The 23,349-nt window shown below is 46.8% G+C and overlaps 1 protein-coding gene across 1 annotated transcript; it reads left to right on the top strand.

The window, feature by feature from the left end:
- Positions 1-517: 517 nt before the first annotated feature.
- On the top strand, positions 518-23,321 carry LOC132567253 (zinc finger protein 19-like). Its single transcript, XM_060232941.1, has 10 exons — positions 518-612; positions 2,137-2,618; positions 3,858-3,972; positions 5,791-5,861; positions 6,067-6,193; positions 8,516-8,635; positions 9,135-9,814; positions 20,899-21,013; positions 21,978-22,048; positions 23,244-23,321. The coding sequence occupies exons 2-10, from the start codon at positions 2,181-2,183 to the stop codon at positions 23,319-23,321; spliced, it is 1,815 nt and encodes a 604-aa protein (XP_060088924.1). The 5' UTR covers positions 518-612; positions 2,137-2,180.
- Positions 23,322-23,349: the final 28 nt, after the last annotated feature.

Here is a 23,349-nt window from a genome sequence, read left to right as displayed (position 1 = left end):
GGATAGATGGCTAATTGTTTTATGGTTTGTTTGTTTGTTTGCAGTTTCTTGGATCTTTTACACTGTTTTATCGGGTATATTTTATCTGTTGGAAGTCACCTCGAGTCCCATTCCGCGGAGAGGGAGCAGGATATAAATTTGGTTAAATAAATAGCTACCAAGGTATCCCAGGGGTGACCGCAATAGGAGGAATCATTGGTGCTGATTGGCTACCCTAAAGACCACACATTTGGGTCAATGCTGCCCCCATCTGCAATTTGGTGGTGGTGGTGGGGGGGAACGATAGGACAAAATTTAAATCCAGTGGCACCTTTAAGATAAAGTTTTATTCAAGGTATAAGCTTTCACATGCAAACACACCTCCTAAGAATCATCCGGATTTTTACATTTTGTAAGAAAAGCAATATCAGTCTGTACCTAGAATCATAAAATAATAGAGGTGGGAAGGACCTCCAGAGTCATCAACCCCCTGCACAATGCAGGAAACTCACAAATACCTCTCCCTAAATTCACAGGATGTCAGATGGCCATCTAGCCTGTTTAAAAACCTCCAAGGAAGAAGAGCCCACCACCTCCCGGGGAAGCGTGTTCCACTGAGGAACCACTCTAACGGTCAGCAAGTTCTTCCTAATGTTTAGCCAGAAACTCTTTTGATTTAATTTCAATCAATTGGTTCTGGTCCTACCTTCTGGGGCCACAGAGAACAATTCCATACCATCCTCTATATAGCAGCCCTTCAAGTACTTGAAGATGGTGATCATATCACCTCTCATATCACCTGTGAAAGCTTCTTTGTAAGGTTGATAGGCAGGGCTTTTTTTGTAGCAGGAACTCCTTTGCCTATTATGCCACATGCCCCTGATGTAGCCAATCTTCCAAGAGTTTACAGGGCTCTTAATACAAGGCCTACTGTAAGCTCCAGGAGGGTTGGCTACATGGGGGAGGGGCTAATATGCAAAGGAGTTCTTGCTACAAAAAAGCCCTGTTGATAGGCATTCCATTCCTTAAAGCTTAATATGATGACCTCCATGAAGATAGATTCAGGTGGGTAGCTGTGCTTGCACATGAAAGCTTCTACCTTGAATAAAACTTCTTTGGACTCAAACTTTGTTCTGCTGCTTCAGACCAACACAACTACCCACCTGAATCTACATTAATTATAGAAGAAGAAGGCTGCAGATTTATACCCCGCCCTTCTCTCTGAATCAGAGTCTCAGAGAGGCTTACAATCTCCTATATCTTCACCCCCCACAACAAACACCCTGTGAGGTGGGTGGGGCTGAGAGAGCTCTTACTTCAGCTGCCCTTTCAAGGACAACTCCTGCAATAGCTATGGCTAATCCAAGGCCATTCCAGCAGCTGTAAGTGGAGGAGTGGGAAATCAAACCCGTTTCTCCCAGATAAGAGTCCGCACACTTAACCACTACACCAAAATGACATTTATTGGGACTCAGTGCAATCAATAGGGTGGTACTTTCAATAAACTATGAAATAGAATTTGGGTTGTAGAAATCTGAAAAACAGTATTGAAGGAAAGCATAACTGTTAATGTGACCCAATATATAAGGCAAAATAAAACAGCAAACTATACACAGGAATATAGTCTCCAGTCCCCTATAATTCATCCAAGTAACTTTGTGAAGACTTTTGTACAGTGCTACCCTATGGCTTTGGTAGAGAAGCCCTTTTGTATAATTATGTTTTACTTAGTTTGGGGAAAGGCAGGGGAGTGGGTGCATTCCTGACCTCCTTAGGCACACCAGCTTGGTGTAGTAGGTAAGGCCTCTAATGGTTAAGTCCTTACCAATGCCTTTGTTCTGGGCTCCAGTTTACCTTGAGATGTACCCACTTGATAGACTGATCCTCAGGAACTGGAAACCACGCTCATAACATCCACAACAGATTTTTAAAAAAATACGTTTTGTTGCCTGAAAGACTAAACAGGCATATCTTTAAAAGTTTTATATGGAATATACCAAGGTGACAAACTACAAGGACGCTTTTTCTGATCCACTGGGGTAATCCTTAGGATGGTGATTCTTCACCAGGGTCAGCGATACAGCTCTGTGATGTGATGTTGAGATGAGATTCTTTTCTTTCTGCCTATCTGATATCTTTCCCTCACCCTCTTCACAGCCAAGTGAATAAGAGTGTCTTTCAAGAGTAAGAGGCAACCCAAGATGAAGGTGGAGGAGATGGAAGAAAAGGACCCCGAAGGCCCTGGAACTGGGAAGATATCGAGGAAAGGTTCCCATTCCCTCCAAGCAGGGAGTGGTGCTGAATTCTGGGAAAAAGCTGTGCCAGAGATTGTGGTTCAGGACACTGTGACCGCAGATGTACGCAGCCAATGTTTCCGGCGGTTCTGTTACCACAAAGCTGATGGGCCCCGAGAGGTCTGCAGCCGTCTCCATGGACTTTGTAAGGACTGGCTGGAGCCAGAGAGGCGCACCAAGAAGGAGATGGTGGACCTGGTGATCCTGGAGCAGTTCCTGGCCATCCTGCCGCAGGAAGTGCAGGGCTGGGTGAGAGGATGCGGGCCAGAGACCAGTTCCCAGGCAGTGGCCCTGGCCGAAGGTTTCCTCCTGAGTCAGGCAGAGGAGAAGAGGCAGGCACAGCAGGTGAGGGGCTTTCAGTCACTCCGTTCAAGCAATGAGCTTCTCCTAAGGCTTCCTGCCAGCTATTTCTGTGTGTGTCTCAGTGCCATCAAGTGCTTCTGACTTAGGGCAATCCTAGAAACGTCCTCTCGTTAACAGCCTTGCTCAGGTCTTGCAGACTGAGGGCCCTTGTGGCTACCTTGATTTAATCAATCCATCACATGCTTGATCTTCCTCTTTTCTTGCTGCCTTCCACTTCTCTTAGCATTATTGTCTTTTCCAGTGGCTTCTGTCATATCGTAATGTCACCAAAGTACGATAGCCTCATTTGAGTCATTTTGACTTCCAGGGAGAGTTGAGGCTTCATTTGATCTCTTGGTTTGATCCTAGTCTGGCAACCTTGCCAATTGGAAACCATTCTGTTTCTCCATATTCTGTCCTAACAGTGGCCTCTTGCCCAGAGTACAGGTTGTGCATTAAAACAATCAGGTGTTGTGGCACACCTGTTTCTCTAAACACCAACCATACCTTTTCTTGAACACCGCAGTCAAAAGCATTGATGTGGTCTATGAATCACAAGCTGGTTTGATTCTGAAATTCTTTCCTGCGCTCCATTAACTGTAAATTTGCAGTATGATCTCAACTGCCTCTTCCTTTTGTGACGCCACATGGAACATCTGGCATTTCTCTTTCGCTATATGATAACAGTTGTAAAATGTTGAGCATCACTTGACTTATGGGAGGAATCAATGCAGTGGTCCAATAGTTGCTACAGTCTTTGACATCTCCAGTTTTCAGACATAGAAAGTAAAGTGAGTGATTCTGGTCTGTGGGCCATAGTTTTGTCTCCATCTTTGTTTGCATGTTCTTGTTAAGATTTTGATGGACTCTTAACTATTGTTTGAAGTAGCTCTACTGATTTCCCATCTCCTCCTGGTGATTTCTTTCTCCAGTTGTTCTCAGTGGAGTTTTACTTTCTAAAACTCTTACTTTATTGTTCGAAAGGTTCTTCTTGAAAGGATTATGTCCTCCATTCATCTCTTAATTATAATGCTTCAGTGTATTGTTCCTATCTTTTCTTAGATATTTCTAGCTCTAGACGATTCATTGGCTGTGAAGAAAACCCAACCCTGGTTCTTGCCCCTGTGGTTATAGCAGCTCTGATGGTGGAGTCAGGGATGAGGAGTCTGGGAATCGGTCAGGATCCATCTCTTCAGCCTGTTCCATTCCTTCTCTTACCCCTCTCCCTTGCTGTTGTTTCAGATGTGTGGACGATCTGTGAAGGCGGAAGCAAAGTTCTCTGAGGCAGAAGGAGCTCTGTCAGAGGAAGGTCAGAGGACGCAGGCACAGGAGCATGCCCGAGAGGCCCTGTCAAGTGGTAAGGGGGCCTCCTGCCCAGGGGGGATTGGGACACGTAGTGAAGTTGTTGGGCAGAAAGTTCAGGACAGGAGAAAAGGGAAATACTTTTACATAGACCACAAAGAATAGAACCCCGTGGTGCAGAGTGGTAAAGCTGCAGTACTGCAGTTGGAGCCCTCTGCTCACAACCTGAGTTCAATCCCATCGAAAGCTGGTTCAGGTAGCTGGCTTGAGGTTGACTCAGCCTTCCATCCTAACGAGGTCAGTAAAATGAGTACCCAGCTTGCTGGGGAGCAAGTGTAGATGACTGGAGAAGGCAATGGCAAACCACCCTGTAAAAAGTCTGCCGTGAAAGCGTTGTGAAAGCAACATCACCCCAGAGTCGAAAATGACAGGTGCTTGCCTTTAGAGCACATAGAATAGAGTTTTGGGAAACAGTGCTGTAGGGTGTCGTGATGGTCACTCTACTTTAATGGGAAGTATACAGATTCATGGAGAACAATTCAGTTTGTATTTACATTAGTGGAAGTATGCATATCTCACCTTCCTTCCATTAGAAAGACTTAGGAAAGGAAAGGAAAGGAAAGGAAAGGAAAGGAAAGGAAAGGAAAGGAAAGGAAAGGAAAGGTCCCCTGTGCAAGCACCAGTCGTTTCTGACTCTGGGGTGACGTTGCTTTCACGTTTTCACGGCGGACTTTTTACGGGGTGGTTTGCCATTGCCTTCCCCAGTCTTTTACACTTTCCCCCCAGCAAGCTGGGTACTCAATTAAACGACTTCAGGAGGATGGAAGGCTGAGTCAACCTTGGGCCGGCTACCTGAATCCAGCATCTTCCGGAATCAAACTCAGGTCCTGAGCAGAGAGTCCAGACCACAGTACTGCTGCTTTACCACTCTGTACCATGGGACCACTTTCAGTTACTTTTAGAAAGACTTAAGGTGACTTTAAAAAAGAAAAGGAAGACAAATCTGGGTGCAGCTATTAGCTGGGTGAATCAATGGAACCTCCACGTTCTCCTAACCTGGGTGGCCCATACTAGTTCGATGTCATCAGATCTCAGAAGCTAAGAATGGTCAGCCCTGGTTAGTTTTTGGATTGGGAGGCCACCAAAGAAATTCAGGGCTGCTATGCAGAGGCACACTGCCTCTAAATGTCTCTTGCCTTGAATATCTGGAGTCACCATGAGTCCGCTGTGACTTGGCAGTACTTCATACACACACATACACCCTGTTCTGGGGCAGCAAATCTCAGAATACCCATTGCCAGAGGCCAGTAATTTGGGCACTGTGTCCCATCTTAAAAACTTTTCATGGCCTGGCCCCCCTATGAGGTTTGCGGGTGGAGCATGGGGTGGACACGGTGTCATTTTCATGCCTCTTCCAGCCAAATACATGGATGTGAAGTCTAGAAACATGTTGGCACACCTTAGAGTTTTAGCTGATGTACGAAAATCACATGGCTTTAGGAATGCATGCAATGGCTTTGTGTCCTGTCACATGATTTCCAGTCACCTGTTTTTCTCCTGCCGGTCTAGACTCCAGGATGGGTAAGAAGGCCCAGGAGGTGGGAGAATGTCAAGCCTGGGCTTTTGGTGTGATCTAGCAGGGATACTGGAGCCATTTATGCTCCCGGGCTCACAGGGCACATTTGAAGCCTTTTAGAAGTCTGAAATGTTTGTTGGCAGTGTTTATAATCCTCTGTTCATGAGTATCTCAGGCTTCTCTTCCACCTTTCCCACAGTTTACTAAGATGTGGGATGTGTAAGCAAGATTGAGACGAGCAAAGAAAACAGGAATCTGAGGCTAAAATCCTTCCTTCCCATTTTGTCTCCCTTGCAGGCAGTGAAGAGACATTATCGAGCCGTTTTCTTTGCAGAGAAGTGGAAACGCCTCCTCGACCTCTGGTCCAGGTAGGATGGGTGGGAATAAACAGAGGATAGTTAGGGACCTAGGTTGTGTCTCAGGGAAGCTGTTGCTCCTGCTCTCTGAGGAACAGAGGCTCTGAACATCACTACCTTTACACATATTGAACTTTGCATCCTCCTGTCAAGCTACTCCTGTCAAGAGTGTCTGCCCGGCACGATCTGTGATGAAGGAATCTGCTTCTTCTTTCAGTCTCCATTTTCCTTTGAGGAGGTGGCCGTGTATTTCACCGTGGGAGAGTGGGCCCTGCTGGATCCGAGCCAAAAAGCTCTCTACAGGGAAGTCATGCTGGAGAACTATGGAAATGTGGCTTTTCTGGGTAAGGATCTTTCATAGGTGCTAAAGGTGCGAATCGCTGCCATTGGGATGATGAACGAATCAACAGCAATATTTCTTTGTGAGGCCAGTGCAGCTAATTGGCCAGCACTGGGTGCTATGAATGTGATGTTCAGCAGGGCCCCCTGGTAGAGTGATACAAGCCACCCCACTGATCCGGGGCAGCAGAGCCCAGTGTTATGGCCATCACTGAAGCCAGAGAGGGTGTCATGGCCTGAGGCCAAGGCAGGGCTGAGAGGCCCTCAGAAAGACTCTGGAAGGAGCCAGATCTCAGTTCCTCAGTTGTCAGTATTTACCACATCCCCTTCCCCAGATGGGATTTCGGCCATCCACTTTGACTGTAATCTGGAAAGAAGAAGAAGATATTGGATTTATATCCTGCCCTCCACTCCAAAGAGTCTCAGAGCGGCTCACAATCTCCTTTACCTTCCTCCCCCACCACAGGCACCCTGTGAGGTGGGTGGGGCTGAGGGGGCTCTCACAGCAGCTGCCCTTTCAAGGACAACCTCTGCCAGAGCTATGGTTGACCCAAGGCCATTCCAGCAGGTGCAAGTGGAGGAGTGGGGAATCAAACCCGGTTCTCCCAGATAAGAGTCGGCACACTTAACCACTACACCAAACTGGCTCTCCATTCATTCCCTCCTTAGAGTGATTCATCTTGTGGGCTTTGACCTAGAGCACGGTTCTGTCATTCCAGAATAAATTTTCCTTTCTTGAATTTCTTTCTTTCCCCATATAAAAATAATGGGGGTTATGTAAGAACAGCCCTGCTAGATTTGGCCAAAGGCACATCAGCCCTTTCCTTCATTCTTCACATGGAAGCCTTCAGGCCTTCCTAATAGTTGGAGATGGGTCTGAGTGCTTTCTTTGGAGGTGTTCTACCTTTCAGGGGTGTTCTGTGGCAAGTATTCTCACCAGAAGGGCTTTTTTTTGTAGCAGGAACTCCTTTGCATATTAGGCCGCAATGATGTAGCCAATCCTCCTGGAGCTTACAGTAGACCCTGTAAGAAGAGCCCTGTAAGCTCTTGGAGGATTGGCTACATCAGGGGTGTGTGGCCTAATAGGCAAAGGAGTTCCTGCTACAAAAAAAAAAAAAGCCCTGCCCACCAGTTAACATTGCAACCCCAGAGGAAGTGGCTTAAGCCAAATCACACAAGAACCTCTGTTGTTATGATACATATCAGTCCTCACCCCAAGAGGGTAGAAACGTGTGTTGTTGTTGAAGAGATGCAATAATCCTGTAAACAGAGAGACCTTCTCAGTAGAAGCACGGTTGACTGATCCACAGCATGATAGAGAAAACACTGCAGCAACCTCTAATCTCCCCAAGAGGCAAGCAGCCAACTCCTTCCCAAAGGCTAAGTCCCTCCCACCCCCTTGAGGCAGGAAAGTGTCTGCAACAGAAAAACACAAAGACACAGAAAACCCAGATATACCTGTCCACTCAGTGCTCCCTGAGACTCTTCTGAGGCCTTATCTGGCCCTTTCTGCACTGCATGTTTCTCTGGGATGGACTTCAGGAGGCTCTTACTCTGCTGTAACAGGTTAATGACCTTGAGGCCCCATAAGCCTGTCTTCTAGCCATCTCTTGCTGACAATAAGATACACTCCTTTCCGGAGACAGGCTGACTTGGTTCTTCTAGGAAAGGCAGAAATGCCTGGATCATTCAGAAATTGCAGCACATTAGACAAGAGGCCCAGCTAAGTTCTAGAAAATGGCTCAGAAATAACAAGAGAATGCTTCTAACCTTGAGAAAGGTGGCCCTGCACTGCAGGGCTGGTTTTCTCATTGGTCATTACCTGCCCCCCTAACAAATGGCACCTCTTCCAAAAACCGTAGGGGTCCCCCTCTGAACTGTGGGGTTCACTTGCTTAAGATCGTGGTTAGATCCACAGAAAATGTGTATTTGGGGAAGGCTGAAACCCAGCTCCTCCTGGCTCTCTTCACAACTAGAAGGAAACTCTCAGTGCAGTTGCAGGACTAGATATCATGATAACTTCTTGTATTTAATTGTCAAGGGTCAAAATAGCTGCAAGGCAAGTCAAATGGGAGCAGCAGTGGGGAAATCATTCTTTGCTACCTTCCCCCTTAAAATACATATAGGGAGTTTGGGGAGATGAGGGACGGGCAGAATACAAAAAAAAGCTCTACGGGTGGGCCTGGTAGGGATAAGGTGTGACCAGCAGCTCAGTTTGGAAGGAAAGAACCTCTTATAAAAGAAATGCAGACCCAAGAGTGAGGAGTGCCTGACTGGTGGCTTGTCTTCTCGCATGGGTGCTGATTGAAATTCTTTCCTTATTCCAGCAGCAGATGGAGAAGAGACAGCTGGGGAATTCCAGGGGTTCTCTTTGGAAACAGTCAAGATTGAAGATGCTGAAGAAAACTTTGGAGATGAACCCCAGAGGCAGGAGGAAAGCCACGCAGGTAAGAGGAGGGATAAGCCCATTCTGTGCCAAAGAGGGGTCCTCCCTGACACCCCAGTCTGTGAGGAAAGGCCAGTCAACAAAAGAAGGAACAAAGGCCTCCGTGTGAACCAGAGAATCCACTGCATGGAAAAGGGAAATGAAAGTGTGGCCTTTGCAAAGATCTTCAATCAGAGAATGAACATCATTTCTCAGATGCTAATTCCCTTAAGAGAGCAATTGTATAATTGCTTGGAGTACAGAAACAGCTTCCATCATAAAACAGCCCTATCTATACATCAAAGAACTCACAGAGCTGGGGATAAATAAAAATGATAAGAGTCCCAACCAAGTGTGTTTGATGCAGGAAGCTTACTGTACTTTCAAAGTGTATATTATAGTACACTTCAGTGTACAACAGGAGGAAGGCACTGAAATATTTGGAGCGTGGATAAAACTTCTAGAGAACATTAGACCTCCTTGTGTGGATTCTAACAGGATCTCTCTCTTCTTTATTCCAGCAGGAGATGTTCAGAGGAATGAGGAGGATGGGGAACTGCATCATCTCTCACCAGCTGAAATCAAGAAAGAAGACAGGAGAAGAAACATCAGGATTCAAAGCAGACCTCAGAGGCAGGAAGTCAGTCACAGGGTGAAGAAGAGGGATAAATTCGTTCCTTGCCAAGGGGGGGATTTCCAAGAAGTAATTCAGATGTTGGAGGAAACATACAAGTGCTTGAACTTCTCAGATCAAACCCAATATAATGTCCAATCGGGAATGCACAGTGGAAAGAAGGCCCATCCATGCCTGAAGCGTGGAAAGGCCATGATTACCAGAGCAGAGTTCCTTAGACAACTAAGAAGACATACAGGAAAGAAACCTTATCGCTGCTCAGGCTGCAGCAAGAGCTTCTCAGAGAAATCAGACCTTGTTCAACACCAAAGAATTCATTCTGGAGTGAAGCCCTTTATCTGTTCAGAGAATGGAATGATGTTCTTGGATGGAAGAAAGGGTACTATACATTTTTCAAAGGACAATATAATGAGGCCATATAAATGCTATCGGTGTGGAAAGTACCTCAGATACAAATCACAGCTCCTTGTGCACCAGAGGACCCACATACCTTTTGAGTGCTCAGAGTGTGGGAAGAGATTCAGTCACAATTTGCTTCTTAAACTGCACGAAAGAAGACACAGAGCGGTGAAGCCTTTTGAATGCTCAGAGTGTGGGAAGAGATTCAGTCAGAAAGGCCATCTTCAATGTCATCTAAGAACCCACACAGGGGAGAAGCCTTTTGAATGCTCAGAGTGTGGGAAGAGATTCAGCCACAGTGGCAATCTTCGAACTCATGTAAGAACTCACACAGGGGAGAAGCCTTTTGAATGCTCGGAGTGTGGGAAGAGATTCAGCCACAGGTACAGTCTTCAGGGTCATCTAAGAAGCCACACAGGGGAGAAGCCTTTTGAATGCTCAGAGTGTGGGAAGAGATTCTGTCACAGTAGCGGTCGTCAAAAACATCTAAGAACCCACAGAGGGGAGAAGCCTTTTGAATGCTCAGAGTGTGGGAAGAGATTCAGTCAGAATAGTCATCTTAAACAGCATCTAACAACCCACACAGGGGAGAAGCCTTTTGATTGCTCAGAGTGTGGGAAGAGATTCCGTGACAGAAGAAATCTTCAGCAGCATCAAGGGATCCACAGAGGGCCAAAAGTTTTGGAATAGAAAGAATATCAGTGTGGTTGTCTTCAACAACATCTAAGAATCCACACAAGGAAAAACCATGTAACATCTTAGCCCAGAGATGTGACAGAAATTACACTTTGTTGGCCAGGCCATGTGTTCCATACAGTGTAATAATGTCAGGTACCAGAGATATATACGTACTTTAGAAAGGACATAGGCCAACCCAATTGACAATATTACTTTTTTACTCAGCATACATACATACTTAAAGAATGAACAGCCTTACAGTATTTCCTTTATTTAGCAGGAGAACAAAGCAGAAGTCAAGTTTTACCTTTAAGAGCAACAAAGTTTTACTCAGAATGTAAGCTTTCGTGTGCTAGAAGCACACTTAACCAGACAATAGTATGGGAAGGCAAGCAGTCCTAAATATAGAGAATGTGGACAGTGAGTATGCAAAGTCATGGAAATGTTTTTTAGCAAATTAAAAGAGTTGGTGTCTGGTGTTTGTTAGTTTCTGTTGACTGGGCTGAAACAACAAAGAAGGGCAATATAAAGTCAGAATAGCAGATTGATGCCTATGTCATTAAGTATCCTGGGTGTGAAATGCAATAAGTGAGAGTCTGTTGTCATGTTAGCTCTAGGTTAAAATGAGGGCATAGGTTTCTCAGAGGTTTGATGAAGTGTGCTTCTAGCACATGAAAGCTTACATTCTGAATAAAACTTGGTTGGTTGGACTTGACTCCTGCTTTGTTCTACTGCTTCAGACCAACACAGCTGGCCACCTGGATCTATCCTTTGTTTAGCAGTCTTTTATAATTGACCTCTCTAATATAGAATGGGATTTTATCTCCCTATCTCTTCAATCTGTATGCAGAACATATTATAAAGATTAGTTTCAGATAAAGATGGGAGTGAAAATTGGTAGAGCAGAGGTCCCCAATCACTGGGCCACGACTGGTACAGGTCCGTGGCCTGTTAGCAACCAGGCTTCACCCCCCCACCTTTTGCCCACTCGGGACCCAGGTGGACAAAAGAGGCAGCATGGCCTTGCTCCAAAGTTGCCTTCCCTTGCAGGGGAGTCAGCCTCGGAGCAAGGCCACACTACCTCTTTTGTCGGCCTGGTCCCAGGTAGACAGAAGGGGCAGCATGGCAGCAACCTTCCCCTACCCGTTATTTAAAGACTCCCACTGATCAGCTGATCGGCGGGGGTGTTTAAATGGGATGGGAGGCAGATTTACCTGCTTCTGCCCCTTGCTGCCTAGCAGTAAGGTGGCAGAAGTAGCCTCAGGCTCTCTCCCCGCCCAGTTTACAGACCCCATGGGGGGTAGGGATAGGGGTGCGGGCGGCCTGGGGCAGCAAAAACCCCCACGCTTCTCCCCACCCTGGTCCCTAAATAAATTGTCTCCCAGGAAATCAGTCTCTGGTGCCAAAAAGGTTGGGAACATCTGTGGTAGAGGATTAACAATGTTATTGTGGGGGTATTGTTTTGTATTTTTTATGTGTGTGCATGTGGAAGTCATGCCAACCTCTGGTGACTGTGCCTACTGGGGGCATGGAGGATACTCAGAGAGGTAGCTGAATAAAGAACATTTTGGGAAATGTCAATTCAGAGAGTCAGTGTAAATCAGAAGCTACATCACAGCAACAACACATACAGCATGTGGCTAAGAAAGGACACTGGAACTTGTGAGTATGTTCCTTCTTCACCATCTTAAGTGTCTTTGAGACCAAGAAGCTGGTGCTTGTTGATGTAAGAAACCTCTCTCCTCAATTTGCAAAGACTTGTTTGAATAGCAGGAAGAGCTAGTTTGTGACAAACTATCTGGGGTTTATATTCCTACAACGTTACCTCATTCATGTGCCTGTTCACTTCATAAGTCCTAAACCTGAATCCTACCTTACTATTGTCCTTAAAAGTGAAATAAAACAGTTTTTTTATTTTGATTTACCATCTTCCTCTTGTGTGCCATTATCAAACTAACAGCCGGGTGGGACAGACAGAAAAACAAAAAAGAAACAGGGCGGCTCAGCAAAGAAGACAGAATCCTGAGGATGGGTGAAATCATCATAGCATGTCAAAGACTTTGTCCCATGGGGCCCCTGCTTCAGGTAGAAAACTAAAATATCCTTTAAAAACCATGAATATGAAGCTTATCTGTACCCCATCTTACTCCCCAGCAGGGGCTCAAAGGGGATAGTGACATTTTTCATTTCCATGCGCACCATAGTCTTGTGAGGCAGGTCAGCTTGAGTGAATGCAGTGGGCCCAAATGGAGAGGTTGTGAGCAGGGTTGGATATAGAGATGCCTCCCCTCTGGGGAGTCTGGTGGTTGTCTCCTTCTCAGTCCCGGTTTGCATATATGAGAACTATTGATGCCAATGAAGTTTAGCATATTGCTGGTGTGAGCTGGAGCCTTGAACACTGGTTCCCATTGATAACTGTGGCCAAAAGATTTCTTTATAGAAACCTGCTTTAGAGCTTAGGGTGCATGTTGCCACATATTGCTAGAAAAAAATAAATGGATCTTTTCAGCACACTGTGAGTGAAGGAAATTTGCTACTACTTTATTCATTACCCACATCATTTGGATTTGCCTAAGATTGCTGCTCACAAGCCCTGTGGTGTAGAGTGATCAGCTGTAGTACTGCAGTCCAAGCTCTGCTCATGATCTGAGTTTGATCCCAGCGGAAGCTGGGTTCAAGGTAGCCGGCTCAAGGTTGACTCAGCCTTCCATCCTTCCGAGGTCGGTCAAATGAGTACCCAGCTTACTAGGGGGAAAGTGTAGATGACTGGGGAAGGCAATGGCAAACTACCCTGTAAAAAGTCTGCTGTGAAAACATGAAAGCAACATCACCCCAGAGTTGGAATAACTGGTGCTAGCACAGGGGACTACCTTTACCCTTTAATGACTGCTGCAATCAACATCAAGCATTGAGCGGGTTGGTGATTGGAAGGATGTTTGTATGTTGTGTATTATGGACTGTGCTTACAAGGAACGCACATATAGAAGACTATAAGTGATACTGTAAAAATATATGGATCTGTTGCTTTAAGTGGTATATAAAAATTGAAAGAAGAGATTGTACTCAAATTTGTTGAAGTTTGTTGATGTAGAGATGGTTGTAACACTGTGGTTTCCTCTGTTGCATACCCATAGGGAGGGTGGCTACCGTACCTGAACCCAGCCTTAAAGCATCACTTGAGGGGGAGGAGAGGTCATTCTCTTAGGGTTGCCAGATTCAGGGTGGGAAATTCCTGGAGAGATTTGGGGATGGTGCCTGCAGTGGACAGGAAACTCAGCAGAGGGCAATGCCTGGAGTCCACACCCCAAAGCACCCATTCTCCAAGGGCACTGATCTCTGTAGCCTGGAGAGGTAATTCTGGAGGATCCCCAGGCCCCACCTGGAGACTGGCATCCCTAGCTCTCCGTCCATTTCCTCTTCCCCGTTTTTCCTTCTAAGGGGGAGGGCTTTCCCCTTCTCTCTGTGGGGCTGAAAGTGGGGGGGGGGGAGTTCAGTTCTGGGGGCGCAGAGAACAAACGTTTGAAAGGGGAGGGAGGGATCCACATTCAGCCTCCTTTCTTTGGCATCAGCTCTGTCGCTTCCCTCCAAATAATATGCTTCAAAACTCCCCAGACGGGCCCTTTTCTGCCTGCCTTGGAGATCTGTCATTTTCTCTTCACGGGGCCATAGAAAGTTACTAATCCAGGCTCCGCTATGGAAAAACCAGCGCAGCCTAAGCATCTCTCACACCCGCCCCCCCCTCCTATTGAGTTTCCCAGTCTCTTCTTACTGGGCGGAGGAGGAAGGAACTGGGAGCTACTTTCTCAGCCTCCTTTTTCTGAGATGGCAGTGCAAGGTGACCCCCGAGCAGCCCCACTGAGCCACACTAGAGGGCGTCGCTGGCCGCAGCCGGGCTGAATGAAGCCCAGTCCCGCGGGGAGGGGGGTGTTTTTTGCAGGGAGGGCAGAAAAAGGTCAAGGTAGTCCCCCGTGCAAGCTGAGGACTCTGAGGTGAGGTTGCTTTCACAACGTTTAGCAGACTTTTTTTACGGGGTGGTTTGCCATTGCCTTCCCCAGGCCTCTACACTTTCCCCCCAGCAAGCTGGGTACTCATTTGACCGACCTCGGAAAGATGGAAGGCTGAGTCAACCTCGAGCCGGCTACCTGAACCCAGCTTCTGCCGGGATCCGACTCAGGTCGTGAGCAGGGAGCTCTGACTGCAGTACTGCAGCATTACCACTGGGCAAGGAGATTTTATTCTGGGCTCTGTAGCCCTGAAAGGGTTAAAAGAGCCGAGCTGTTTGCTAGAGAGGCCGACAAAGGGAGGGAGCGGAGCCAGAAAGAGAATTGGGGGTGGGGGGCTCTGACACGCAGAACCCGGGAAGAGCCTGGGAAAGTTCCCTCCCCTGTAAGTCCTTTTGGTCTCCAAAGACAGGAATTCGGATCTGGCCACTTGTTTGAGGAGGGAGGCATTTAAATCTTTGCAGACAGGGATGTTGTTTTTTGTCAGTAGTGCCGCATTCAACCCTGTGGAGGCCCCTAGGCTGTCGAAATCTTGGGGACCCCCTGGCAAGTTAACTCAGCCTCTGAGCACCTGCCCCACCGCCCATGGCCTTCGCTGCAGCCATCTTCTTAAAAGCCCCTTTGACTAAGCTGTAGGGGAGAGGCAGAGAGAGGCAAACTTGGCCACTACGCCAGCGGCAGCTGCACCAGGCAAGTTGAGCAAAGAGCAGCAAAATTGCTGGTTGTGCATGCAGGCTGGGAGGGCTGCAAGCAGGAGGGAAACTGGGGGGGGGGTCAATGGGGGGAGCCGGCCGGGGTCCCTAAAGACATGGGTCCATAGGCTAGTGCAGGGGTGTCAAACATGCAGCCCGGGGGCTGAATCAGGCCCCCCCACAGGGCTCCTATCAGGCCCTTGTCTGCTTTCTTCTCCCTCTTTCACTTCCTTCTGCATCTCAGCTCGTACAGAAGCTACAGAGCAAAACCTCTATTTCCTCCATCGGTTGAGGCTTCTCTGCCATTTGGTCCCCTGGGGAGGGAGGGAAAGAGCCAGAGCTTCCTTTGTCCAGTTACCTGGATTGCATGGGAGAAATACAAAGAAAGCACCTTTAAGACCAACAAGTGTTAATGTTTTAAGCATATTTTATTTTTATTTTAAAAAAATCTTTAATTGTGTTTGTCTGTGCCCTTCACAAAGTTTATATCTCTACTACCTAACCTTAAATCAGTACACACATGGCCTGGCCCAACACGGTATGGCCCAACAAGATCTCATTGATGTCAGATCTGGCCCTCATAACAAATGAGTTTGACACCTCTAGGCTAGTGCCTATTTGGCCTAATTGTTAATCTGCCTTTGTCTGTGGGAGTCTCCCTTTCACAACCCCGGGGGGGGGGGGAGGTGTCCAGAGGTGCCTGCCTGGGGGGGGGGTGGTCTGCAGGGCTTGCAAGGCTGCTGTAACTGCTCAGCATCTACCTTAAAATGCTTCTTGAATTATAATTGTCGTCATAAAACCTTACTCCCATCATACATTTTAGATTACCTTCTCCTACATGGCCACAGTAGCATGACGATTTTCATCTGTCATAACCCGAAAAGGCACCTGTACCGGCCAATCTGGAGGAACTGCAGCACAGCAGTAATATCTCTGCTCCATCCAGCTCCTGATAAGAGCTGAGGTGTGGGGTTCTACATCAGCTGGTAGAGGTTCTGAATTGGTTTTGTGGGGAGACCAATGCACAGTGCATTGAACTCATCTACTCTTGATGTCACCATGACATGGATCCTGGTGCCCAGATGTGATGTATCAAGGGAAAGTGCTATTATTTGGAGCAAGGCTGAGCTGGGAGAGCTGAGTTTTGCGACCACATCAACTTGCTTCTCCAGCAATAATGTTGGGTCCAGTATAACATCAAAGCTCTTAACTGAGTCGGCGATGGTTAGCTGAACCCTATCAAAAGCGGGGAACATAATGGCCTTTAAAACTTCTGCCTTTTCAAACAACATTATCTTCGTCTTTCCCGGACTGACTTTCAGATGATTCACAGCATTTAACCACAGTAGCCAGGAAGAAGGGGGTTGAACTAGATGGCCTGTTTGGCCCCTTCCAACTCCGGGATTCTATGATTCTAGGAAGCAGCTGAGGAACTCTGCCACATCATTGCTGCCTCCTCCTGCTCCTGTTCACCCAGCAGCCCCTGGCCCCTAAACTGGAGAGGTTTGACTCCCCTCTGCCCTTTCCCCGCTGCCATTGCCCACCCTTCCAGCCTATTAAGGAGCCTTCTGCAATGCGTCACCAGTTGCTTTGTCCTGGGCTCCAGTTTACCCACGTGAGAAGTAGCCACTAGACAGACTGATTCCCAGAAACTGGAAGCCACGCTGATAACATCCGCAACAGATTTTTAAAAAGGCAAATAGTGGTGGTTTTGTTGCCCAAAGGACCAAGCAGACGTATCTTAAAAAGCTTGATATGTAGGATAGCGCAGTGGCATTAATCCTGATCTGCAAACTACAACAAGGACACTCCTTCTAACGCACCAAGGTAATCCTTAGGTGTCTCTTCACCAGGGTCGGTGATGTAGTTCCGTTCTCTTTTGTTTTCTTCTTGCCTTTTTGATATTTTTCCCTTTTCACAGCCAAGTGAAGGAGAGTGTCTTTCCAGAGTCAGAGGCAACCCAAGAGAAAGGGGAAGGAGATGGAAGAAAAGGGCGCAGAAAGCCCTGGAAGTGGCAAGATATTGAAGAAAGGTCCCCATCCATTCCAAGCAGGGAGTGGTGTTGAATTCTGGGAAACAGCTGTGCCAGAGATCTTGGTTCAGGACGCTGTGACCACAGATGTCCGCAGCCAATGCTTCCGGCAGTTCTGTTACCAGGAGGCTGATGGGCCCCGAGAGGTTTGCAGCCGGCTTTATGGACTTTGTAAGGACTGGCTGGAGCCAGAGAGGCGCACCAAGAAGGAGATGGTGGACCTGGTGATCCTGGAGCAGTTCCTGGCCATTCTGCCACATGAAGTGCAGGGCTGGGTGAGAGGATGCAGGCCAGAGACCAGTTCGCAGGCAGTGGCCCTGGCCGAAGGCTTCCTCCTGAGTCAGGCAGAGGAGAAGAGGCAGGCACAGCAGGTGAGGGGTTTTGGTTCACTCTTTTCAAGCAATGAGCTTATCTTAAGGCTTCCTGCCAGCTATTTCTCTGTGTGTGTGTTAACTACCATCGTTGCTTCCAACTTATGGCAATCCTAAGAACATCCTCTTGTTAACAGCCTTGATCAGGTCTTGCAGACTGAGGGCTGTGGCTTCTTTGATTGAGTCAATCCATCATGTGTTTGGTCTTCCTCTTTTCCTGTTACTTTCCACCTTTCTTAGTATTATTGCCTTTTCCAGTGATTCTTGTCTTCTCATAAATTGGCCAAAGTACGATAGCCTCAGTTGAGTCATTTTAGCTTCCAGGGAGAGTTGAGTCTTGATTTGATCTAGAATCCACTTGCTTGTCTTTTTGGCGGTCCATGGTATCTGTAGAAGATGTAAACTCTCCTTCATCACAGAAAATCAACTGTCTTTCTTCATTGTCCAGCTTTCTCTCATGCAGATATAGTAATGGAGAACATAAGAACATAAGAGAAGCCATGTTGGATCAGGCCAATGGCCCATCCAGTCCAACACTCTGTGTCACAAAGTGGCCAAAAAAAAAGGGAGGTTCACAAGTGGGGCTAGAAGCCCTTCCACTTTGCCCCACCCCCAAACACCAAGAATAGAACATCACTGCCCCAGACAGTTCCAATAATATGCTGTGACTAATAGCCACTGATGGACCTCTGCTCCATATTTTTATCCAAACCCCTCTTGAAGCTGGCTGTGCTTGTAGCCACCACCACCTCCTGTGGCAGTGAATTCCACATGTTAATCACTCTTTGGGTGAAGAAGTACTTCCTTTTATCTGTTCTAACCCTACTGCTTAGCAATTTCATTGAATGCCCACGAGTTCTTCTATTGTGAGAAAGGGAGAAAAGTACTTCTTTCTCTACTTTCTCCATCCCATGCATAATCTTGTAAACCTCTGTCATGTCACCCCGCAGTCGACGTTTCTCCAAGCTAAAGAGCCCCAAGCGTTTTAACCTTTCTTCATAGGGAAAGTGTTCCAAACCTTTTATCATTCTAGTTGCCCTTTTCTGCACTTTTTCCGATGCTATAATATCCTTTTTGAGGTGCGGTGACCAGATTTGTACACAGTATTCCAAATGAGACCGCACCATCGATTTATACAGGGGCGTTGCATTATACATTACATTATACAGAGAATACTAAAGCACAAATTAACTTGATCTTGGTTATCAGTGACACATCTTTACACTGAAGAATCTTTTTCAGCTCCCCCATGGAGGGGGCCAGCCCCAGACCCTTTGGCATCCTAGGCAAGGCTAACTACTTGTGCCTCCCCCCTTCCTCTGGGGTTGCTGTGGCCAGATCTCTCCATTCTATCCTGTGATCCCATAGGATAGAAAGGAGAGATCTGGCTGCTACTGTGGCACAACCCCAGATAAGGGGTTTAAAGTTTAAAACCCCTTCTGTAGTGGAGTGCCGCAGTGGCAGCAGCCCAATCCCTCCATTCTATCCTATGAGCCCATGAGATAGAATGGATTCCATTCTATCCTATAGGAGGAAGTTCCTGCCATTGCAGAGAGGTGCAGGGGGACTCGGAGGGGCAGCCACTGGGCAGCTACCTCTCCAAGTCACGTGTGGGATGCCCCAGAAATCCAGCGCCTTAGGGAAATGCCTAGTTTGCCTAGTGGCAGGCCGGCCCTGCTTATAGCAACCCTTTCCAGTCTCCTGGTTTCTTGTTTGTGGTCTTCCTTTTGGTTGATAAATGGACACAAGAACAGAACATCTTGAATGATTCATTCGGTTCGTCCTCAACCTTAAATTTCTGTAATTCCACACAAGTCATGACTTCCAGATCTTCAGCTGTCATCTTCCTTTAGCACTTTTTGCTTTAACCTTCATGAGTAATTATTTCAAGTATTCACTACTTTCTACCACTAATGTGTTGTCAACTGCATATCTCAGATTGTGAAGTTCCTTCCTTCAATTTTCACTCCAGCTTCATCTAAATGTAATCCAGCTTTCCTCATGATATGTTCTGCATATAGACCAGGGGTGTCAAACATGCAGTCTGGGGGTCGAATCAGACCCCCGGAAGGCTCCTATCAGGCCCCCAAGCCAACTGGCTCCTTCTGCTTCCTTCTCCCTCTCTCTTGCTTCCTTCTGCATAACAGCTTGCTTTCCAAGGTTTGCTCAATTGCACAGGAACTACAGAACAAAGCCTGCATTTTCTCCTTTGGCTGAGGCTTCTCCCTTGGGGGGGAAGGGGAGAGGGAGAGCTTGCTTTTCCGGGCTCTCTCAATTACACAGTGGAGCTACTGAGCCAAGCCTCTCTTCCTTCTATTGGCTGAGGCTCCCCTCCCCCCCCCCCCAGTCACCTGGGGAAGAAAGGAAAGAGCCAGAACTTCCTTTGGCCACTTCCCTGAATCCCATGGGAGAAATATAAAGAAACCATCTTTAAGACCAATGAATACTAACATTTTAAGCATGTTTTAAGTTTTTTAAAAATATATATTTTTGTTTGTTCTTTATCAAATTTATATCTCTGCTACCTAATCTTAAATAGGTACACACATGGCCCAGCCCGACATGGCTTGGCTCATTCCAACACGGTCTGGCCCAACAAGGTCTCATTTATGTCAGATGCGTCCCACATAACAAATGAATTCGACACCCCTGAATAGACTGAAGAGACAGGGAGATAAAATACATATTTGTCTGGCACCCTTCCCAATTGGAAACCATTCTATTTCTCCATATTCTGTCCAAAGTGGCCTCTTGCCCAGAGTATGTTATGTGCATCAAAACAGATGGATTTGGGGGAATCCCCATTTCTTTTCAAACCCAACCATAGCTTTCTTTGATCCTTACAGTCAAAAGCTTTGATGTGAGCTATGAATCACTATCTTATTTTCTTCTGAATTTTGTCCATGAACCAACATAACTTGGCAGTATGACCTCAAGTGCCTCTTCCTTTTGTGAATCCACGTTTCTCTTTCAATATATGACAACAGTCCTTGAGCATCACTTGACTTGCATGAGGAATTAATGCAATGGTCCAATAGTTGCTACAGACCTTGCTTTGTTTTTATCTTTGTTAACATGTTCTTGTTAAGACGTTGCTGGCCTCCTTTACTATGACTTAGGGTACCTCTACTGATATTCCACCTCCTTTGGGGGATTTGTTTCTCCAAGTTGCCCTCAGTACAGCTTTACTTTCTAAAACTCTTCATTCTTCTTCAAAAGATACTTCTTGAAAGGAATCTGCCCTTCTTTCATCTCTTTTTTATAATCCTTCAGTGTATTGTTCCCATCTTTTCTTAGATATTTTTACCTCTGGATAATTCACTAGGCTGGGAAGAAAACCCAACACTGGTTCATGTCCCTGTGGTTATAGCAGCTCTGGTGGTGAAGTCAGGGATGAGGAGTCTGGGAGAGGGTCAGGATCCATCTCTGCCTCCGGTTCCATTCCTTCTCATACCCCTCTCCCTTGCTGTTGTTTCAGATGTGGGGAGGATCCATGAAAGAGGAAGCAAAGTTCACTGAGGCAGAAGGAGCTCCATCAGAGGAAGGTCAGAGGGTACAGGCCCAGGAATGTGTCCAAGATGCCCTGTCAAGTGGTAAGTGGGCCTCCTGCCCAGAGGGAATCCAGGAATATAATGAAGTTGTTGGCAGAAAGTTCAGGACAGGAGAAAAAGGAAATTACTTCTGTAGACTATGTAGAATGGAGTTCTAGGAAATAGTGCCATAGGATGCCATGATAGCCACTCCACTTTAAGGGGGAGTATACAGATTCATGGAGAGCAATTCCATTCTTATTTACATCAATAGAAATATGTATATCTCACCTTCCTTCTATTAGAAAGACTCAAGGTGGCTCTGTAATGGACTAAAGCAGTTAGCCTGGGTGAGCAGGGAACAGCTCACTCTGATTGGCTGAGTCACATCCATGGATATGGAATGTGTTGATTGGAAGGAGGTTATCAGTGGGGGAAATCATCTCACAGTGGAGTTTTGAAGGAGTTCAGATGTCAATGGACACAAAGAACAGAACGTCCTTCAGGAGTTCAGTTGTCAATATCAACTGAGAAGGAGCTGAGAACAGCCTGTTGGCTGAGTTCCTTGTGACAGAACTGATTTTGAGTTTCAATCTGAGAGAGAGAGTTTTAATTTGGAAGAAGGGGCAAAACCACACTCTTTCTGTGAGGAAACGCTCTGAGTGGAGGCACACTGTGTCATTCTAGAGCAGAGGAAAACTGAAGGCTCTGCTGAGGAGATCTGTCAGTGCTTCAGGGCAGACTCCTGGTTCAGATAAGAACACACAAACACACTGGGAGAGACTAGGTTCTTGTGGCTGTGAAGTAATCCCAGGAGACAGACAGGGATACTAGCTAACTGGAGTAACTGAAGTATCTCTTCAACATCTCCCACTGTTTATTAGAAGTTTATACAAATTTTCTTGAGTGTAAAGAAGACAAAGTTTCATAATCTTGGGAATGGGGATGTGTGAGCAAGATTCAGACAAGCAAACAAAATAGGGATTTGAGGCTAAAATTCTTCCTTCGCATTTTGTCTCCCTTGCAGGCAGTAAAGAGACATTATCGAGCCCTTTTCTTTCCAGAGAGGTGGCAAAGGCTGCTCAACCTCTGGTCCAGGTAGGGGAGGATGAACGGGAGACAGTCAGGGCCCTCCCTCCCACTCAGGGATGCTTTTCCTCCAGCTACCTGAGGAAGAGAGGCTTTGAAGCACACTGCCTTACAAAAACTGAGCTCTGTGTCCTGCATTCTCACAAACTACCCCCCCCCCCTTGCGAGTATCTGCCTGCCATGATCTCTGATAAGGGAATCTGCTTTTTCTTTCAGTTTCCATTTTCCTTTGAGGAGGTGGCCGTGTATTTCACTGTGGCAGAGTGGGCCCTGCTGGATCCAGGCCAAAAAGCTCTCCACAGGGAAGTCATGCTGGAGAACTATGAGAGCATGGCTTTTCTGGGTAAGGATTTCTCATAGGTGTCAAAGGTGCAAATTGCTGCCATTGGGATGATGCATTAATCAAAATGTTGAACACTGATATGTTTGTGAGACTGGCCCAGCTACTTGGCCACCAGTGAGTGTCTCAAAAGGCTGGGGTGGCTGTGAAAGTGATGTTCATCATGGCCAAGTAGAGCAACATAAGCCGTCCCAGTGATCCCCAGGCAACTGAGGCCAGTTTTGTGGCCATCATCCAATCTAGAGACGATAAGAACATAAGAGAAGCCATGTTGGATCAGGCCACTGGCCCATCCAGTCCAACACTCTCGGTCACACAGTGGCCAAAAACAACCCAACCAGGCACCATCAGGAGGTCCATCAGTGGGGCCAGGACACTAGAAGTTCTCCTACTGTTGCTCCCCCAAGCACCAAGAATATGGAGCATCACTGCTCCAGACAGAGAGTTCCAACAATACGCTGTGGCTAATAGCCACTAATAGACCTCTGCTCTACATGTTTATCCAATGTCCTGACATGGGGCCAAGGTGGGGCTAGGAGGCCCTCAGAAAGAAGGAGCCAGATTCCAATTTCTCAGTTGTCAGCCTTTAGCACATTCCCTTCCCCAGATAGGATTTTGGCCACCCACTCTGACCATAATCTCGACAAAATCCATTCTCCCATGGCATGGTTAGGGACTGGGGCTTTGATGTCCATGGTGATCCTTCCAGGATAAATTTTCCTCTTCCTTGGATTTCTTTCCTATCCCATATAAGAATAATCACTTTCTCTCTCCCTCTGAACAATTTGGAAGGTGGAAGGGACTTAGGTGCAGATCAGACCTTCTTGTGTGGATTCTGACTTTTCACTCTCTTTATTCCAGTAGGGGATGATCAGAGGAATGAGGGGGATGAGGAACTACATCATCTATTGCCAGATGGAGTCAAAATTCAAGGCAGGGTGAAGAGGCAGACAGTAAGCCGCAGGGGGAA

This window comes from Heteronotia binoei, chromosome 2 (assembly GCF_032191835.1).
Source record: "Heteronotia binoei isolate CCM8104 ecotype False Entrance Well chromosome 2, APGP_CSIRO_Hbin_v1, whole genome shotgun sequence".
In the NCBI taxonomy this organism is placed as follows: Eukaryota; Metazoa; Chordata; class Lepidosauria; order Squamata; family Gekkonidae; genus Heteronotia; species Heteronotia binoei.
The sequence above is the reverse complement of the archived record's forward strand: the minus strand, read 5'-3'. Positions and strand labels throughout refer to the sequence as shown.